The 19,642-nt window shown below is 38.6% G+C and overlaps 1 protein-coding gene across 1 annotated transcript in view; it reads left to right on the forward strand.

Annotated features, from left to right (window-relative positions):
* The first annotated feature begins 3,644 nt into the window (after positions 1 to 3,644).
* LOC140186220 (cadherin-4-like) overlaps positions 3,645 to 19,642 on the forward strand; it is a 753,218-nt gene continuing 737,220 nt past the window's right edge. Inside the window, exons 1-2 of the mRNA XM_072240216.1 lie at positions 3,645 to 3,888; positions 4,156 to 4,270. Coding sequence (XP_072096317.1) covers positions 3,835 to 3,888; positions 4,156 to 4,270 — 169 coding nt within the window. The 5' untranslated portion in view covers positions 3,645 to 3,834. The remainder of the gene's footprint in view (positions 3,889 to 4,155; positions 4,271 to 19,642) is intronic.

A 19,642-nucleotide genomic window follows, 5' to 3' on the forward strand; every position in this document is an offset into this window, starting at 1 on the left:
ATATATATGTTTCTTTGTGTCTTCGAAAATAACTGTTGAGTGCTCCTTCTGATATTCACATGGTTCTGAGATCATCCAGCCATGAGTACAAATAGGATGTATCTGCCTAATTGTCGCTTTTGTAACCTGTGCATTTAGTGACCTTGCAACTGCAAAGGTTTAGGTGACCTTCAGCTGTCAACATTGGTTGAATCAGCAGTCTGATTTTAGTTCACTTCATCCAACAGGCTGGTTCTTGCAGAAGAATTTGCAATGGAAATAGAAGTAGGTGTGCTGTCTGTAACACTCAGGTCTGTCTGTTCTTTAAGTCTAGGAAAGACAGTCTCTGGCCCCACCAAATGTATGGGATTGAGATGCAGAACTTCCTGTTTGTGTAGATGTTGCATGATGTGTTACCCTGTTACAAATCAGTACAACAAAATAACAGATAGTACACCATATGCAATTAAATGATTCAGCTTTATAATTCTTAATTTGACTAAATGTTTAGTAAAGTAAAACAAACAGAAAAGGGTCCATTTTAATGAAACAGTCTAATGTGCATATTTGGAGCTCACGGTTTCTCTTCCGCTGGTCCTCCATCAATTTCCCTGGGCTTCATTGACTCCTAGCCCCACTCCAAATCCACTCCTTTCTGGTGTCTATGATCTCTCCTTTCCGGCATCTACTCTCTTCATCTTCCGCCGAACAACGGACCCAGATCACCTTGTTCTCAGGCACACAACATGAAAAAAACACTCCCTTCATCGGAAGGAGCACCTTCCAAAGCCCTCGTTATCTCTAGCCATAACCCAAACACGGCTTCTACAGAAAAACCATTACATTAGCAGTGAAACCTTTCCCAGGGTGTAACATGTCTCAACAACCATTGCCCAGTAGCACGAACAACTATCATTCTGAAGTGCTTTGAGAGTTTGTATATGGCTAGAATTGAACTGAAATTCAGGCTTGGGCCTACTCCAGCTACTCTGGGGAATGGATCTAGGGACTCAATCTAGTTTGGAATGTTGTTGTTTATTCTATTGTTTGCATAATGTATGCGTGTGTGCTTTTTTTCCTCTTTCTCTGTGCTGTGGTTATGGTTTTTCTCTTTTTTAAATTGGGTTCTTTGGGTTTCTTGCTTTGTGACTGCCTCTAAGCAAACAAGTCTCAAGGTGTGTAATTGATATGTCCTTTGATAATAAATGTACTTTAAATATTTGGAATCTTTGAATTAACTACTACCTAAGCAATGATCTTGACCTGCAGTAATTCACCTACTGCCAAAAGAGGTGGATGCATCTTAACTGGATTTCACTCTGCTTTGAAGCACCTAAACAACAGCAAAAATTGTCAATCTGTTGTTTATTAATTATAGCTTGGCATTCAAAACCATTATACCCTTAGTATGAATCACCGTATTTCTAAACTTGGACCTCTGCATCTCCCTCTGCAACTGGATCCTTGACTGGGCCCTCAATGGGAGATCACAGTCAGGACAGATCATTGATCTCATCTCCTCCTCACTGATAATCCAACACAGGCTCACCTCAAGGATGCATGCTTAGCCCACTGCTCTACTCGCTCTGCACTTATGACTGCATCGCTGAACATAACTTTTGTGTCATCTATAAGTTCGCAGCTGACACCACCGTGGTTGGTAGAGTCTCAGATGGTGATGACGAACCATGCAAAAGTGAGATTGCAACAACAACCTTGCACTCAATGTCTGCAAGACCAAAGGATTGATTGTGGGCTTCAGGAGAGGGAAGTCAAGAAAACACACAAGTCCTCATTGAGGAGTCAGCAGTGGAAAGGGTGAGCGGCTTCAAGATCCTGGGTGTTGCAAACGTGTCCTGAGCCCAGCACATGTCCTGAGCCCAGCACATTGATGCAATCATCAATCATGAAGAAGGCATGCCAGAGATTCTATTTTATTATGAATTTGAGGAGATTTGATATGTCTCCAAACACTCTTGTAAACTTCTATAGAGGTACAGTGGGGAGCAATCCTACTAGTTGCATCATTGTCTGGTAAGGAGGCTCCAATGAATGGGATCAAAACAAGCTGCAGAGTGTTGTAGACTCAAACAAATCCATCACAGTCACAGCAACACTCACAACACACTAGAGGAACACTGCAGGTCGGGCAGCATCCGTGGGAACGATGAGTCGACGTTTCGGGCCAGAACCCTCCATCAGAGGTTTCACCAGATTTCTAAATGGCCCATGAACACTGTCTCATTTTTTTTGGACTATTTAATTTTATAATTCATAGTAATCTTACTGTATGTCTTTGCATTATACTGGTAGTGCTAAACAAAACAGTGATAATAAACCTGATTCCGATGCTTATGACCCATCCCGGACACAGCAATGGATGTAACCCCAAGAAAAATGTGCCTGCGTCTTTACTTTCTTAGAAGGTTAAGGAGGTTCAGCATGTCATTGAATAGCTACGAACTTATACGGGTGTACTAGTGAAAGTATTCTGGCCAGCTGCATCATGGTCCAGTGCAGCAAAGTGAATGCACTGGGAAGTAGGAAGCTATAAGGAATAATCTACACAGCCCAATAGATCACAGGCACATCCCTCCTCAGCATCAAATTTACCTACAGGAGGTGCATATCAAAGATCCTCACCATCTGGGTTCTGCCATCTCCTTGCAACTACCATGGGGCAGAAGGAGCAGAAGCATGAAGGTACACATCATCAGGTTCAAAAATAGCTTTGGTTATTGAACCAATCTGCACAACCTTGTTCACTACCTCAGTATAGCAACACAATGACCATTTCAACTACTTTGCACTTTATTTTTTTTCATTCTTGTGTAACTTGTATAATTCACATTATTTAAACCTACTCCTCTTGGCTGGGCTCACCTGTCACACACCAGCTCGTGTCCCTATCCCCAACCCCACCCACATCCTGCACTTCCCTTTTGGTTTCTGCCCTCTTGATTTAAAGTGCTGATGAAGGGTCTGGGTCCAAAACATCAGCTGTTCATTTCTCTCCATAAATACTGCCTGACCTGCTGAGTTCCTCCAGCAATTTTTATTTGATTGTTACTTCAGATTTCCAGCATCTGTAGTCTTTCTAGTGTCTATCTAAGCTCATTTGCCTCTCTTTGTCCATATCTCAAACGTTTCCTACCTCTGCACATCAATGAGTTTTAAACCATCTCTACTATTTCCTCTGGCAGTTCATTCCACACACTCACCACTTCTGTGTGAATGACTTGCCCCAGGGCTCCTTTTAAATCTTTCCACTCTCACCTTAAAACATTTGCCCTTCAGAATAGAACGTATCGATATATGTAGTGCATATCACATTATAAATCACACAAACGTGTTTTAGACATTCTGTAGCAATATGCAGTACTGTAGAAATGATTCCATATTAAAGAGTGGTAGTGCTAGCGAGAGGCTTCTGATGTGGGATCACTTCTGTGGTACGAATACTGGGGAATGCAGTGATTTCAAACGACAGTATTGTGGGTGGCTGATAGCTGCATTGTCATGTAAATCCTTCGGGGGGCTAATCTTCGCTTTGTCATAACCCCACCACTACCGCTTCTCCCCCCCCCCACCCTCGATGGGCGGGACTGCTGACGCGCCGACGGCCGGGAGGAGGAGGTGGTGGTGGAGCGCCGCGCACCTGCAGCGTGAAATTGACACAGACACAAGAGAAGAGCCCAGTGCAGAGAGACAGGGAGAGGGAGCCAGCGGCGCCGACACAGCTCACAACGCTGCTGGATGAGGAGCTGACACTAGCACCAAAGAGGGCTTTTATTTTAATTTAAACTTTGCCCGAGTTTTTTTTAATGTAGGGGGAGGGGGTTTGCACTGAACAAAATGCTAGTCTCCGCTGCCATCCTTCCGATCGCGCTGCTTTTTTGCTCTGATCGGGTGAGGAAATAATTCTTGTTAATTGCTTGTGATAAATGTATTTGGTTGTATAGAGCTCGCGAACCGCAGTTATCGTTAAAGCACTGCTTCATCGGATGTATTTCTTTTTCTGCATGTTAGTTTACATTGCATTCTCCTCGATTTTTTTTACATTATGTTCTATGCTCATTTTCTCCCCTTTCATTTTTTTAAAAAACCTGCCCTTGGTCCGAATAGTTTTAACCAGCAATAAGTTTGAATGGGGTATTTTCTGCTTGATTATCTCAGGCAACGGCGGTGGATGCTGAACGAGGAATATCCTCCTGTAAAACTGGATTTTCCGAAGATGTATATGCAGCGATTATTTCCAGGAGTATTTCTGAAGGCCAGAGTTTCCTTAAAGGTAAGAACAGTGAGATGCTCCAACGGGATCTTCTATCTCCAGGCAAGCTGCGCCCTGCACCGTGGGGGGTGGGGGACATTCATCCCTCCTGACTTTGGTGGGGAGATTGGAGGAACCGCAATTACCCTGATCATTGGGAGCATGTAACCCCTCACCATCATCTCGTGCGACTCATTAGCTGGAATAAAACTTTCATTGTCTACTTTTAGTTTCTGGGGAGATGGTGTAGGTTTGTGTTCGGACCGATCCAATATACTGGAAATAAGGTCTATCTACCCCTAGCAGTCCGGTACTGGCCGGAGATCTGCGCAACTGACTCCTGCCTTGTACGACCGCTGGTTATTTCTTCGTGGTCGTGGATGAATTTTATGGTTCTGGTATAGTTCGGTTTACATCCTCCGCCCCTTCCCCCGGACTGTGGTTGTAAGTGAGTTTGAAAGCTGTCCAATGAAATTGAATGGAAGAATTTATTGTTTAAAGAAATTTCACTTCGTCCTCAGTCTGTTTCCTTATGTGAATGTGCTATCACAGTTTGCACCCTTCAAACTTTGAAACCTGACAAGTATTTGTGCAGTGATGTGGGAGAGAGATGGCTGTTGTGAAGGGATGTGTTAAGAGCTGGGTTGGTACCATTATACCGCATGCGTCCAAATTAATTGCTTGCCCACTACCTTATATCGCTGGAATTCCTCCCGATATTTTGTTTGGTGCTGGGAGGATGTGTAATTACAACGGGGAAGCCATTGCGGATTGAAACGGTGGATAAGGGTTGAAATTTTTATTACACGTGCCTGCATTTCTGAGTAGTGAAACGATAGAACGCGCTTATTACATTTTGTGACTTTAGTTTAACTTTGATCTTTTTTTGGTCATCAATTAGAGCAACGTGTAAGGAAATACGAAATTTCTGATAATGGTTTAGGAGATGGATCGGAAGTAAGCTAGCCAGGTCTCGCCTGGCTAACTCTGCCCATTGCAGTTTCGTAGTCCCCGTTGGGTAGACTTGGTTCCAGGAGGAGAATTATTGAAGGAGTTATTGATGGTTTTTAATTATGGCTGCAGTGTGAATGACTCGAACAGACATTTTCTCTACGTAGATGATAGTATCCTTTCAGAAAAGGCGGATACTTTGAAAGAATACTGTTTTGATGAATCCCGGACGTACAAGTTACAGTATTCTAGAAAAAAAATCCTCTTGGAATGGTACTGTTACGTTGACAAAAATAAACCGGCGTTTTTCTTTACTATGGATGGAGTGATAGAGGGATAGTGGGGAAAATACGTTTGAAAACGCACCAGTGGAGTAACATTTTAAGCAATTTTGTATGGAATGCAGTGTAGGCTGTTAAAAGTTCTCTACCAATAGATATGTTGAAAATTTTGTCTAAAATCTAAGATGTTTCAGAAGAAGGTTCAAATTTTGTGAGATGTGAGTTAATGTTATTTCAAAATATTTGTATGGGGTGATACTATTAGAGTCAATTGCATGGTATTACAGTGATAAACTAATCAATTAATTCTGCAGCCCGTTTCAGTGCTAGAGATTTAGATTGTCAGACTGAAACCGAACATGCCCCTTTTGCTTTCCAATGTAGTTGACATTAAATTTTTAATGAATAATTTTTTTCAGGTAGCTGAATGCATATTTTAAATTGATATGCTATAACTTGGACTATACATTGCTGTAATATACAGCAAATAATCATACCAGATGTTCTTAAAGCTTCAGCAATGTGAAACTACATGTACTGTATTTACCTGAAGGAATAAAACAAAAATAAGTTATTTCGTTTTATATTGAACAAGAAACATATTCAAGTATCAAATGAATATGCTAGGCAGTAAACTAGAATTCTATATTTTACATAGATGTTGCAATGCAGAGTTGGCCTTTGTTTAGTGATCAGTGGTTGTTGGGTGTGACTAAAGTATGTAACTTGTTTGTTGGCATCCAATATAATTGCTCAACATCTGAATTGCAATGATCTGACGGATTAGGAGTAGGTTTGCACTGCTGCTATGGCTGTTCTTGTATTATCGATTTCAACATTACCGAATGATTGAAGTTCCTTGCAAATGAACAAATCCACATTTTGACCTTAAGAATTTCAGCTGAATTTCTAGAACTAGTCAATATTGTAGTTAACAATTTTGTAGCCCCTAATACTAAAGTACTCACTAATTACAGACTCATTCCCGTGACAAGTTACAGTAGCACAATTTTCTAACTAAAACTTATTTAATTATAATCTTTAGGATAAATTTAAATTTAAAAAAGCTTGCCCCCTTTGACCTTATTTCTTTGTGTTCTCTTATCTTGTTTGTGCAGTTTGAAATTCTTGGTGTGATTAAATCCAATGAAGTCTAACTTTTAACTTCTTAACTAAATAGACTTAATTTTAAACCTCTCCTTTATTTGGCTGCTATCACCTATGTTGAAGATGAAAGGAGTTAAGAAAAATAACGTTTATTGAGTGGAAACCAATTTGAATTGATAATTTTAGCAGATGGTTTCATCATTGTGCAGCAGCAATGTACTGCTGCTGCACAACAACAAACATCGTGACATATGCTGGTGGATATTAATTCTGATTCTGATCATTGATCCACTTAATCCCTAGCATGTTTTTCAGCATCGCCTGAGTGAGGTGTGCCCAGTGAAGAGGATATGACATTGCTGGTACACAGTAGCTAGCAGTATCTTGACTTTACTGGAGTATTGCATAGGTGTGAAATGTCAAGGGAAGTGAGAAGTTGGCATCAACTAGTAGAGACCAGTAATTGATATATTGATAAATGGGATTTGTGGAATTGAGGTAAAAAAAGAGTATTTGCATGAAAGAATTGGAATATTAACAAAAATAAATACTCATTGCTGTTCCTGAAACGTGTTGACACCTAAGTGGATGCTTTTGGATTGCTTTTCATTTTTTTTTATCACTCTATTCAAAGATGAGGTCCTTTTTAATCCGTGTTTCATGAACCATGCATTTGATTCGTTATTGAAATATATTGGTCACAGATGGTCTATGTATGTGCAAATACAGCTTTAATATTAGTCATGCATGCAGACTAGATAATTTAAAACAACAATTGTTTTTTGTGACTTAAATCATTGCAAGGATTTTAATTAAAGGAAACCTATGTTTAAAATGCCTCACTATTTCTGTGATGAGATCATCAATATTCAGGTTTGCTACTTTGAACTCATGAATTTCCATTTGTTATCTCTGAATGTAGCTTTGTAATACTTTATCAATAATTGAAATTATTTTGCTTAAAATGTATTATGTAAGATATCTGTTGGATTATCAAGTTTAACAACAAGTAATAAACCAAAACACCTGCATATATTTTCTAATCTCACTTATACTGCAGGAGGGGCCAGAAATTTAGTTTGTCAGCATCAAATTGCACCCTCAGCCAGCCCAATTCCTTTGTCTAAATTGAATTTCCACTTATTTCTCATTGGTTGAAGAAAGATCTTCAAGTTGCATTCATTTTTCTGATGTCAGAATCAGATTTAATATCACTGGGCATTTGTTGTGAAATTTGTAGCTTTGCAGCAGTAGTATATGCAATTCATTATAAAAAATATATATAAATTCCAATAAGTATATATAAAAAAGAAAATTATAATATAGTGGTAGTTATAAAAAGAGAGGAAAAGACAGTGAGGTAGTGTTCTTCCCCTCTGATGGCGGAGGGGAAGAAGCTGTTCCTGAAACATTGAGTGTATGTCTTCAGGCTCCTGTACCTTAATGAAGGTAGCAATGAGAATAGGGCATATCCTGGGTGATGGAGGTTCTTAATGATGGATGCCCCCTTTTTTTTTTGAAGATGTCCTGGATGCTGGAGAGGCCTGTGCCCAAGCTGGATCTAGAAAAGTTTATAACTTTCTGCAGTTTTTTTCCCCAAATCCTGTGCAGTGGCCCCTCCATACCAGATGTGATGCAACCAGTTAGAATGCTCTCCGCGGTACGTGTGTAGAACTTTGTGACTGTCTTTGGTGACATGCCTGTTCTCCTCAAACTCCTAACGATATACAGCCACTGTAATTGCATGAGTGTGTTGGGCCCAGGATATATCCTCAGAGATAATGACACCCAGGCACTTGAAACTGCTCGGCCTTTTCACCTCCAATTGCTTGATGAGGACTGGTGTATGTTCTCTCAACTTCCCCTTCCTGAAGTCCACAATCAATTCCTCAGCCCTGTCTGAAATACTGCCAAAATTGTTGTGTTGCCATCAAATTTATAGATGGCATTTGAGCTGTGCCTAGCTACACCAACATGGGTAGAGAGAGAGTAGAGCAATGGGCTAAGAACACATCCGCGATGTGCACCAATGTTGATTATCAGCGAGGAGAAGGAGATGTTATTTTCAATCTGTACAGATTGTGGTCTCCTGATGAGTAAATGAAGGATCCAGTTGCAGATGGAGGTACAGAGGCCAAGAATTTGGAACGTGGAGGTTTTGGATGTGTTTACTAGTGCTTCTGCACCTATCATCTTAGAAGTTTTTTCATATTAAATATTTAATTCCCTAAAGCTGTTTACCAATGGAAATAATTGGCTCAGCAGTTTAAAGACCTTGGCATATCTAGTTCCTTGTAGATGGAGAACAGGACATCCTCGCTGAAAATGTATTTTGATAATAAATCTGCTTTCAACGTCATTCCAGAATCTTTACCATGTTGCCATTCTTAAATATAGCAGAGGAATGGGATGATATAAAGGCACTGTTTGTTCCTCAGGAAATGTCAAATCTACAGTTGCGCACAGTAACATGCACAAGTCTGATACTTTTGAAAGATGAAATGACAGCACATCTGATGACTTACACCATAGTTGGGTTTGCCATTTAGCTGAATCACAGAATACATAGTGACTTACTGAGTGCAGGGGCAAGATGTACTTTGCATCGATTCCTTAGCTTTTCTGCATGGAGGACTATTCCATTAACAGTTGTCCTATTCTTTTGAATAGAGTCACTAGAATCTGGGAAAATATTTACATTTTTTCTTCAGTTTCCATATGTTTTAATTGGTACTTCAATGTGGTCATTTTGAGAATATTTACATTTTCAAATACTGTTGGCTAGATGAGATATTTTAAAATTGCTGGCCATCAATTCATTTAGAAACACACATCAAAGTTGCTGGTGAACGCAGCAGGCCAGGCAGCATCTGTAGGAAGAGGTGCAGTCGACGTTTCAGGCCGAGACCCTTCGTCAGTTAGTCCTGACGAAGGGTCTCAGCCTGAAACGTCGACTGCACCTCTTCCTACAGATGCTGCCTGGCCTGCTGCGTTCACCAGCAACTTTGATGTGTGTTGCTTGAATTTCCAGCATCTGCAGAATTCCTGTTGTTTGCATTTAAATTCATTTAGAAAACTTTTTTAAGGTGGAGGGGCAGTGTGAGACTAGCTTGCTATGGGTAAAGTCAGTATAAATGGGTGTGGACAATGGGTATTAACTCTAGGCAGTGCAGAGTGCTCCAGCCCAATATTTTTAACGTGAACAAAATAATTACATGCAATTATTCCTATTTTGCTGGCAAATGGAAGAGTTTTTAATTATGTAAATTATTTTTAGCAGAAACTTGAACTGTAACCTCATCTGCACAATTACCTGATTACACTGTAGTATGCAACAAAAAAAGAAGTGGTGAGGAAATTTCGTCAATAGTTCGCACTGTGTTTGAAAATTTTATGTTCTTTCGTCTCAGTGGCAATAGTTAATCTGTTAATTAGGCAACATTTTTCTTCATTTTATCAAACAGAGCAGTTCACAACATATAGCCACTTAAGAGCGAGTTATATGATTTCTAAGGTTCTTGACGTAATTGATGCCTTGGGATTTTGCTCATACTAGTTTTTCCTTTTAAGTTATGCTATGGGTACTGCAGAGGTAAGAATAACAGAATCAGCGCGGTTCACAGTTTAAATAAATCCATTCGTTTTGTCTCATTTAAGCCTGTGTTTGAATGTTAGTCTACACACATTCTGTTGAATTGGAGTAATAAATTCAATAGAATATGATTTGTAATTCTTGCTGGTTGCAGAATGTGATCATCAGTGGTAGGATCTCCCCAGTGAGTTTCATTGCTTTATATAGGCTAGAGTTTTACATTTAATGAAGAAGTAAGTCTCTGCAAAGTTGGGGGTTTAAATCTGCATCTCACAGCTTTAAGAAAATGTCCTATTCAGCCCCTAACAATCTATACTTAATGCTTTCATATATGGAAGGCTTAAAAACCTTCTGAGGGCTGAAGTTCCCTTTTTTGTACATCTTTACTTGCTCTTTGTGCACATATCAGCTAGAAGGAGAAATCTTGAGCCTGCTGAGGATGGATTTGAAAGCTAATGCCCGAGGTGGTGGTTGTATTTCCAGCTCTCAGGCATGTACTTGCCTGAATTGAACTGTAACATCTTTTATTTGGCAATTCTGGGTGCTGTGCTGTATGTGGCAATTTTAATGACCTGATTCTTTCCAGTTATCACCCCAAAATTTGTTCTTAATAACTTGCTATTTCTCATCAATGGCCAGGTGTCAGTGAAACCTGGGAATTTCATTTTAATGAATATGTTGGTGGTACAGTACTTGTTTTCAACTTGTACCATCATTCTTGCTTGCATCTGCTTAAGGCTGTCTTTGTTACATTTAAATATATGCCTAAAGTGCCTGATCCTAGAAATTTTGAAACATAAACCCTGACCTCATTCCATTCAAAGATCTACACTTTGTTACACCATTCTTTGAGGCACCGAGAACTTTAATTGAAACATGCACATCTTGCTGTTAAGGGGGAAAAAGTGCCGAGGAGACTTGAAGTTGGGCCTGAGCTATGGTGAAAGGTTAGGCAGTTTGGAACATTACTCATTGGAGTGTAGAAGAATGAGGGGTGATATTACAAAGATGTATAAAATCATGAGGGCCATAGATGGTGTGAATGCACATTGTTTTTATCCCAGGGTTATGAAATCAAGAACTACATGACATAGGATTAGGCTGATATTGGAGAGATTTAATCGGGCCCTAAAGGACATTTTTTTCACCCAGAAGATGGTCCATATATGGAATGAGTTTCCAGGGAGCTATGTATATTAATAATTTTAGTAAGACTTGACTGGTGCATGGACATGAACATTTTGGAGTGATGTTGTCCAAGCACAAGCAATAGTATATCTTAGATTGAAATTTAAGTTGGGCCAAAAGGCCTGGTTCATGACCCTTGTGGTCTTATCTTCATCACTACCTTATCTTTCACCCCTAATGTCTCTTGTTAGTCATGAGAAGTTGTGGCCTTCACACTAGTATTCTCTGGGAATAGCTTCAGATTTGTTGCATCAAACATCAGAAATATTGAACCTGTCCACTTTCAAAAACATCCTTGAAGGACTCTAGGTAAAATTTGAGAATAAGGGTGATCCCATTTTAAATTGAAATGAGGAAATACTTTGCACAGAGATTTGTCAACCCTTGAAATTCTTGTCCCTGAGAAGAAATGGAGGATCATTCATTGAATTCATTCAAAATGGCGACGAATGGATTTCTGAGCATTATGGGAATAAAAGGATGGGATGACTATGGTGGAAAATGATGCTGAAGTAAATGACCAGCTAGGATCTTAACGAATGGTAAAACAGGTTTGAAGGCTGGGTGGCCTACATTTGCTCCCATTTCCATGTTTTTTTTGGATCATGCTTCTTTTTCTAACCCCTGGTGAAATGTTTCAGGACCGTGCTTAATTTAAATAAAAAGGAAATAGGCCCTAATATTCAAATGGTGCCACCTATATATTTGCAAATTATACATTTGTAAATATTCCTCTGACAGTTAATTATACATCTAAGTATAATGATGAACCTGCTATGTAAGATTGATTTTCACAGTTTTAATAAATTTTTATAAATATGGTTTTAAATAGCTAAGCGTTAGATTTTTTGACTTAATGGTAAATTTGTCATTTAATGGTAAAATTGCAGTTGGAAAATATTTACTTGAGTCTTAAAAATTGGTTGCAGCATTTCAGTCTTGCTTCCTATTGGATGACAGTCATGGCATAGAACTGTCACATCTGCTGCTAATTAATGCAGCAACCTATTTGAGGAGCCAAAAAGACTTTTTTTTTGCTGGGAACTGGAAGCTTGTTCTTTTGCAGTGGGAAACATTATCAAAGTGAGCAGTGTACTGTATGTGAAAATTCACCAAGCATGGTCTGAGAGTGCTTTAGGGGCGTGTATAAATTTTAAAAAATCCATCAGACGCTTCCATTCAATTCACACTGCAGAGTGCCTATGTTTTCTAAATGAATTTATAGAATGCACTACAGTAACTCACCAAAGCCCTGTTACCGGCATCCCCCCAAACCTACAACCTCTCCTGTGCAGCAGGCACAGGGGAACATTGCCACATGCAAATTCCTCTCCTTTAACTCCTTGGAAATGTATCAGTGTATCCTAGAACTCCCCATCAACACACTCTTTACTGCGTAACTACTGCAGTTCAAAAAAGCACTTGCCCAAACTTTTGGCTTTGCTACTTCCCTGCAGCAGTTTGTGTTGGCCCAGCCAATGACAACCAAAAACCTTGTATGGATTTTTCTTTTAACTTTATTACTGATGTAGGCCTACAAATGTATGAACATAGCTAGATGGGAGAGATTTAGTGGTTTATCCAGCTGGCTCCAGATGGTTGTGGGCAATTTTTATGACTTGATGAAGAGTATGAAATATTTATGATTTTAAGGAAAGCATTTTATGAATGCTTAAAATATATTCATGGTTATAAAGATCTGTAGGTCAAATGATTTCAGTTTTATTTCAATGGACTGACTGGAAAGCAAAGTGATCAATCAATTTGTTTGTGAAATGAAGCCTAATGTATCTCAAATTGTTCTTTGTTTCACTCCTCGCAAAGCTCGCAAGGATGATATGAATGATGGATCTGTTGACATAGAACCTTACAGCAATGTAGAGGCCCTTCGGCCCAGAATGTTTTCCTAACCTTTTAACCTACAGTACTCTGAAATCAGTCTAACCCTCCTCTCCCACGTAGGTCTGCATTTTCCTGTGGCCCATGTGTTTATCATTGTGTAACAATGTGGCACATTGTTTTGTGGTGCATTTCCATTGGGATCGTGCTAGTTTCAGCAAAACTGAACTTCGAATAGGTGGAAATACGATTGGGCAAATCTCAACAGGATTCTTTAATTTTTGTTGCTCTTCCAGGGCACTTAATGCTCTGTGTATCTGAATACACTTGCTGCAGAAGTCCACCCTAAACCCAATTTAAAAGTCCATGAGCATATATTACTATCTTTATGTTTTGAGTCAGCGAAATGTATTACCTGATGGATCAAACTGTTAAAAAAATACAGATATCCAAGCATTTATTTCTTGTATAGTTAATAATGTAACATAATAACTAATGGGAATATTTAATCTTTTTATTTCTCCCCTCCTTGGGTAGGAGCCACTTGCAGAGCAAGTTCAAATTTACATGGGTCACTGCCTGATTCCCTTCTGACTTTTTTAAAAATCTTTTCTGTGTTCTCTAACTGGCCTGAAATGTGCTCTCTGTAAGACACAAGAGGTTTTATTGAAATGAGACTAAGCCTTGTCATTGCAAATGTACTTTAGTTATAATGTTGACTTTTGAAGGGGCAGCCTTTCCCAGTGGAAAACCCAGAAGGCAGCAGAATGACCAAAAAGAAAGCCATGGTAAGCTTTAAATCATTATGCTATGGGGATGAGTGACTGGAGAGAGGATACAGGAGGATAGCTGCTGGAAGGAGTTTGACCATGCATCCAGGAGTGTTTTTAGAAAGTTGATAGGAGAATAATGTACATTTATGTGATGTATATAACCCAATAAACAGCCAAAGGCTATTTAAAGATGCTTAACAACTTAAATTTCCCGATGCACCACACAAGAATGTCTTTGTTAAATAAGTAAGTTTTTTTTTCAGTCATGCATTAGAGGACACTGTGGTGAAGAGGTATGGAGGACAATGCTGTTTTACATCCATGAGCATATGATGGTGGATTATAATTAGAACTGTACTAGACACTTGATTTAGAGAAACACATACCTTGGAGAATTTTGAGAATTTGTAATGACTCTAGTTACATTTTTTTTGATCTTTGGAATCTTTTTATGAGAGATGGTCACAAAGCTCCCTATTTCATCCTCTGTGCTGCAGCCGAGTTTTTCACTTGCTGCTATTAAGTAAATTCTTGCACTACTTCAATGATGTTGGAACCTGAGCCACTGAATACCTGCTAGATGTGAATCCTGAAACTTGTATTCAAGTACGGAGTATATTCATTGCAATCTCCACTCTCCCTCTGATTTATTTAAAGAAAGAGTGAAATGTTTCCAAACAATTGTTTTGAGCTTCACCATACAATGTAATTGTTGATTTTCTTCTTTTGCTGAAGTAAGCCTTTGCCATCCCTTATATTTTTGGGTTACTTTAAGTTATGTAGGTTGTCAGATACAATAGGAAGGGTCACCAAGCTTTTTAGCTATGTTGAACATAATTTCTATATGAACCACTTTACTTAAAGTTTGGTAATGATTCAGAGATACGAAAGAGGATCTTTACTCAAATGTGTATCTAGGTTGTTAGCTTTATGATTAATTGAAGTTTCATACTAACATTCTTCACCCTCCCTGGAATTTAAAGGGAAATGTAAAAGTTCAGGTCAGTGCTGCTTTAAGTAGCTAGAAATCCTAAGACATCTCCAATGTCACAAAGGTAAATGTAACAGAACAAATGAAGCCATTTTTACATCATTGTTACATAATTTCAAATTGCAAAGGATATTTGATGACTTCTTGCCTATAAAGCCATGAGATACCAGCAAACCATGCTGGTATCTATAGTATCTAATGATTTTGGCATCTAACTTGTCAACTCCACATAAGTGGTGTGAAATTATAAAGTCACTAAGTGTGATGGGTTTATAGTAGCAACTTTGTCTTTAAGGCAGCAGATGGGAACTTTTCATATGTTTGTTCAAAGCTATGGAAGAAAGATGTTTTTTTTCTCTTTGTATGGGGTGTTGAAGGTGAGCTTTTACAACCGCAGATTTGTGAAGTGCTAACAATGATACGAAGAAAATCTTAAAGAGAAGATTTATGACAAACTTGGGCTGGTATTGTAACAAAATCTTTAATTTAGCAATATTGTGGGCACATTTATTCTCTCATAACCCTGGGATTGGAACTAATTCTAACTAATATGTGAAATAACTGTGAATTTGACATTCTGTGTAATTACATTGAAATGCAGTGTGTTTGATATATTTCATTTTATCAAGCTAAATATAAATGACTGGATAACATTATTATTATGTGACATTTTATGGTGCTGGAGCTCACCTTCATCCTTGTTGATCTCCTGTTTTGTGATGTTTTGGTTTATATTGCAGCTGGCCATTGTCAGAAACCAAATGCAGAGATCATGCAAACTGATTGTTTATCTGTGAATAATACAAACTATAGATAATTTCCTTTTCCAATTACTTTGGGATTTTTGCTGATGAAGAATTTGGCTTCCACAATTCAAAGGATTTCAATTCCCTTGGGAACTAACCAAAAAAAAACAACAACATGTTGGTTTTGGTTCTCTGGTTGTCGTTGAGTAATATTGTGAATACTGATTAACTGAAGCATAACACTGAATATTTTGCGTCTTTCTTCAGTTGATCCTAAAGTAAAAGGAGGAAAAAAACTTGGATGGCACTTGTAAAATAGTGATTGTGTAGAAGGAATCATCCAGAGGTAAATGCTTTATTGAGAATGATTCAACAGTTGAACTTGTAAACCCGCTGAAACAAGGGACTCTTCAGATGATGCTGAGTAAGAGCAAACAACGGCTTACGTTACTTTATAAGTGATTTACCTATAGACTAATATTCTTTGAAAAATTAATATTCTTCCTTAAATACAAAAGTTACCAAGTTATTCTGTTAATTACTTATGTGTTTGCATATTCCAAAAGTATTTGGCTGTTCGTTGTGTTGTGGTAGTCTCTAGTCCTGAAGGGAATGTGATATCTGAATTCAATTCACTGTTTCTCTCTGAAGTGATCAGTTCTGTATCAAGTCCTGGAATAAACTTGTCATAAACTACTTCAGGAATAAATTTGGACTTTTCAGGGTGACTTGGGGTGACTGCTCATATTGCAGATGTTCTTGATCTCTGACTATTTCTCATATTCTGCTGAAAGATGTTTACATGTCAACATTTGGATATTTATTTGAATTGGTCTTTGAAAATGTCTTCCCATTTGCTCAAAGGCAACAACTATAAATTTGGGCTGTTAACTGTTTTCATAAACATTTAGATTTTGTGTTTGTGGTTGGAGATCTGATGGTTATTTATTTACTTAACAAATCTTGTGACATCGTTATGCAATGTTGTCAGCTTGTTCTTCTTTCTGTAGTTACTTTCTGTATCTAGTTCATGAGATTCTCCATTCTATTCTAATTTCATCTTCTGCTGCAGTCACTTAGTGAACGTTGCCATTATGTTTACTAATAGGTTGTTGCTCAGAATTTGTGTAGCTGTGCTTGGTTTAAGTTCTGTTTTCACTACACACCTCAATCTTGTGTGACAATCTGGATATGGTACTAGCAATTGCATTTTGCTTGAGGAACATTGCTGAATGTTGAAATATTTGAAGAAAATCGCCCATCTTGGCATCTTGGCACTGTGGTGGTTGTGATTGATCTGTGACTAGACTGCAAGATCTGTCCTAAAAAAAAGTGGTAAGAGGTAATCATTCTTTATTTTCTTCATAAAAGCTTTTCCCCCCGAATAGATGAGTCTGATTCACTTCTGAAGTGTGAGAGGCAAATCCTAACTTTCTTCTAGTCAGAACCCTTGATGTGACTGATAACAGTGCTCACTTTGCAGTTTGAAATGTCACACACAAACTTTAATATCCCAATATGTTGTAATGTTTGAAGGACGATGCATTTGCATAAAGTCACATGCTCTCTGATCCACCATCTGTTTTTTCTCATCTTGTGCTGCTGTCACAGTGATTTGAGCACAGTCACCAGACTTGGTAAGAATCATGAGTTATATAGAACAGAACTGCCCCCCCCCCCAACAAATATCTGAATACTGTGCATTTTCTTGTCTTGCACAATGGCTTCAGCTTTGACCTTGACATATTGTGTGCTATTATTGTCAACCACCAATCTGTGATTGACAATTTCTCATTAAACAAAAGTACTTTTAACTGAGTTTTATAATGATGTAAGGTTAATAGCCTTCACCATTTACAACATTTTATGCCTTGCAGCTTTTTGCCTCTGTTGAATGGAACATCTTTGGTAATTGGTGCTGCACTGCAATGTAGTACAAGAGATTTCAGAGCCTTGTATGTATTTATTATGAGGTAATGCATAATTTCATCCTCCATATTTAAATGATTCCAAACATGTGACAAGTCTTGTATTGAACAAATTGGCTTTCATTAATCTTTTGGAAAGGATGTTGATGTCAGTAATGGTAACTGTTCTTATTCAGTTAAATGTTTAGCCCTCCAATTGATCTTTAGTTCTTCAGCCAATCCTTGCAGCTTGCTGGTTCCTACTGTTGGTTGTTTCAATTAACCATTTATTACAAGGTGTTTTTATTTGAACTAGCATCATATTTAATATTTTGCCAGAATGTGTTGAGACCAAATGTGTCCTTGGTCAAAGAACTCAATCCATGACAGAACAATACGCTGTTGTGTTAAGAGGCATTTCTTTTAATTTGTTGATCTTCACAATGACTTTAAAATCCATTATTTTTATTTCCTGCTGTTTGAACACATGGCACAGACACTCTAAACCTTGCATTGACTGTTTCAATTAATCTTGGGTAAGTTCTATTTCTGTTTTCCTTTTGGAAAAGCTTTCCCTCTGTGAAGGGCTTGCTTTGTTTACCTTGTTCTTACAGCCTTGGATTAGTATGCCTTTTGCTTTGTCTATCTGCTGACATTCAAGGTACTTTGCTGTCATTTAAATGAGCAGGTAGGCAGTCAATGGAGCCTGTTGCATCAGGAGCAAAGACTTTTTTGCTGTCTGAGTGAATGTAATGCAAAGCTTGCTTGGGAAATTGAGACTTTGCTGCTGACTGTAAGCTGCAGTCATCCTTCTTTAGTGCTGGACAGAGATGTTGGTTAATTTTCAAAGCCATGTCCATTAAGTTGTGCAAATGATGTGCAACATAACAGTCTTCTTTGTACTCAACAATTTGGGCTTGATCTGCCTATTATTCAGAAACATCCAATCCATCCCACAGTGCACTGTTTAAGAATTCACCGAAGTTGCAGTGCCTTGATAAATCCTTTAATGCAACAAGAGTGATTCACCAACAGTGAATTCAGCTTTTTAATTCATTGTGCCAAACTTGTAATGCTTGTCCATTTCAAATGTCTGTGGATTGAAATAATTCTCCTACCAGTTTGTGCACTATCTTGGTAAAAACAAAATCTCTGGCTTTCTGTAAAAACTGCCAGATTAGTAGGCATGAGAATAACTCTAAAGCCTATCTCCATTAACAAAACTGTCACCTTATTACAGATTGAGTACCCCTTAAATGAAATTCCAAAATCTCAAAACATCTGCAATCTACTTTTTTTTTGAGCACTGATATGAAGTCTGAAATGGAAAATCCACAAGGTGCTGGGAAAGCTCCCAAGCAATGCGCAGGTCTGTGTGCACCACAGACAATTCTCACAAGTAACCTCACATATGTAATGAACAGAAGTTCATTCAAAATAGAAAAACATTGCCTAATTCAAAAAATGAATATCTTGATCATGTATTAAAAGAGTTGATTCGTCGACATTGGAGTGAACATATACCACAATGATATGATGATCATGAAACAAGTAGAGATCTATCATGGTGAACTGAAATTTGAAGGTAACTGTGTGGGGAAACTTACATTACCTCCAACAGGATCCACCACTAAGCACATCTTTCAATTGCGCCCCCCCCCCACTTTCTGCTTTTCGCAGGGATTGCTCCCTACGCAGCTCCCTTGTTCATTTGTCCCTCCCCACTGGTCTGTCTCCTGGCACATATTCTTGCAAGTGGAACAAGTGCTACACCTGCCCCTATGCAATCCTCCCTCACTACCATTCAGGGCCCCAAACAGTCCTTCCAGCTGAGGCGACTCTTCACCTGTGAGTCTGTTGGGGATCATATATTGTGTCCAGTGATCCTGAGGTGGCCTTCTGTATATTGGTGAGACCCAATAAAGATTGGGAGACTGCTTCACTGAGCTCTGTCCACCAGAAAAAGCGGGATCTCCCAGTAGCCACCCATTTTAATTCCACTTCCCATTCCCATTCCG

This window comes from Mobula birostris, chromosome 2 (assembly GCF_030028105.1).
Source record: "Mobula birostris isolate sMobBir1 chromosome 2, sMobBir1.hap1, whole genome shotgun sequence".
NCBI classification, from domain to species: domain Eukaryota; kingdom Metazoa; phylum Chordata; class Chondrichthyes; order Myliobatiformes; family Myliobatidae; genus Mobula; species Mobula birostris.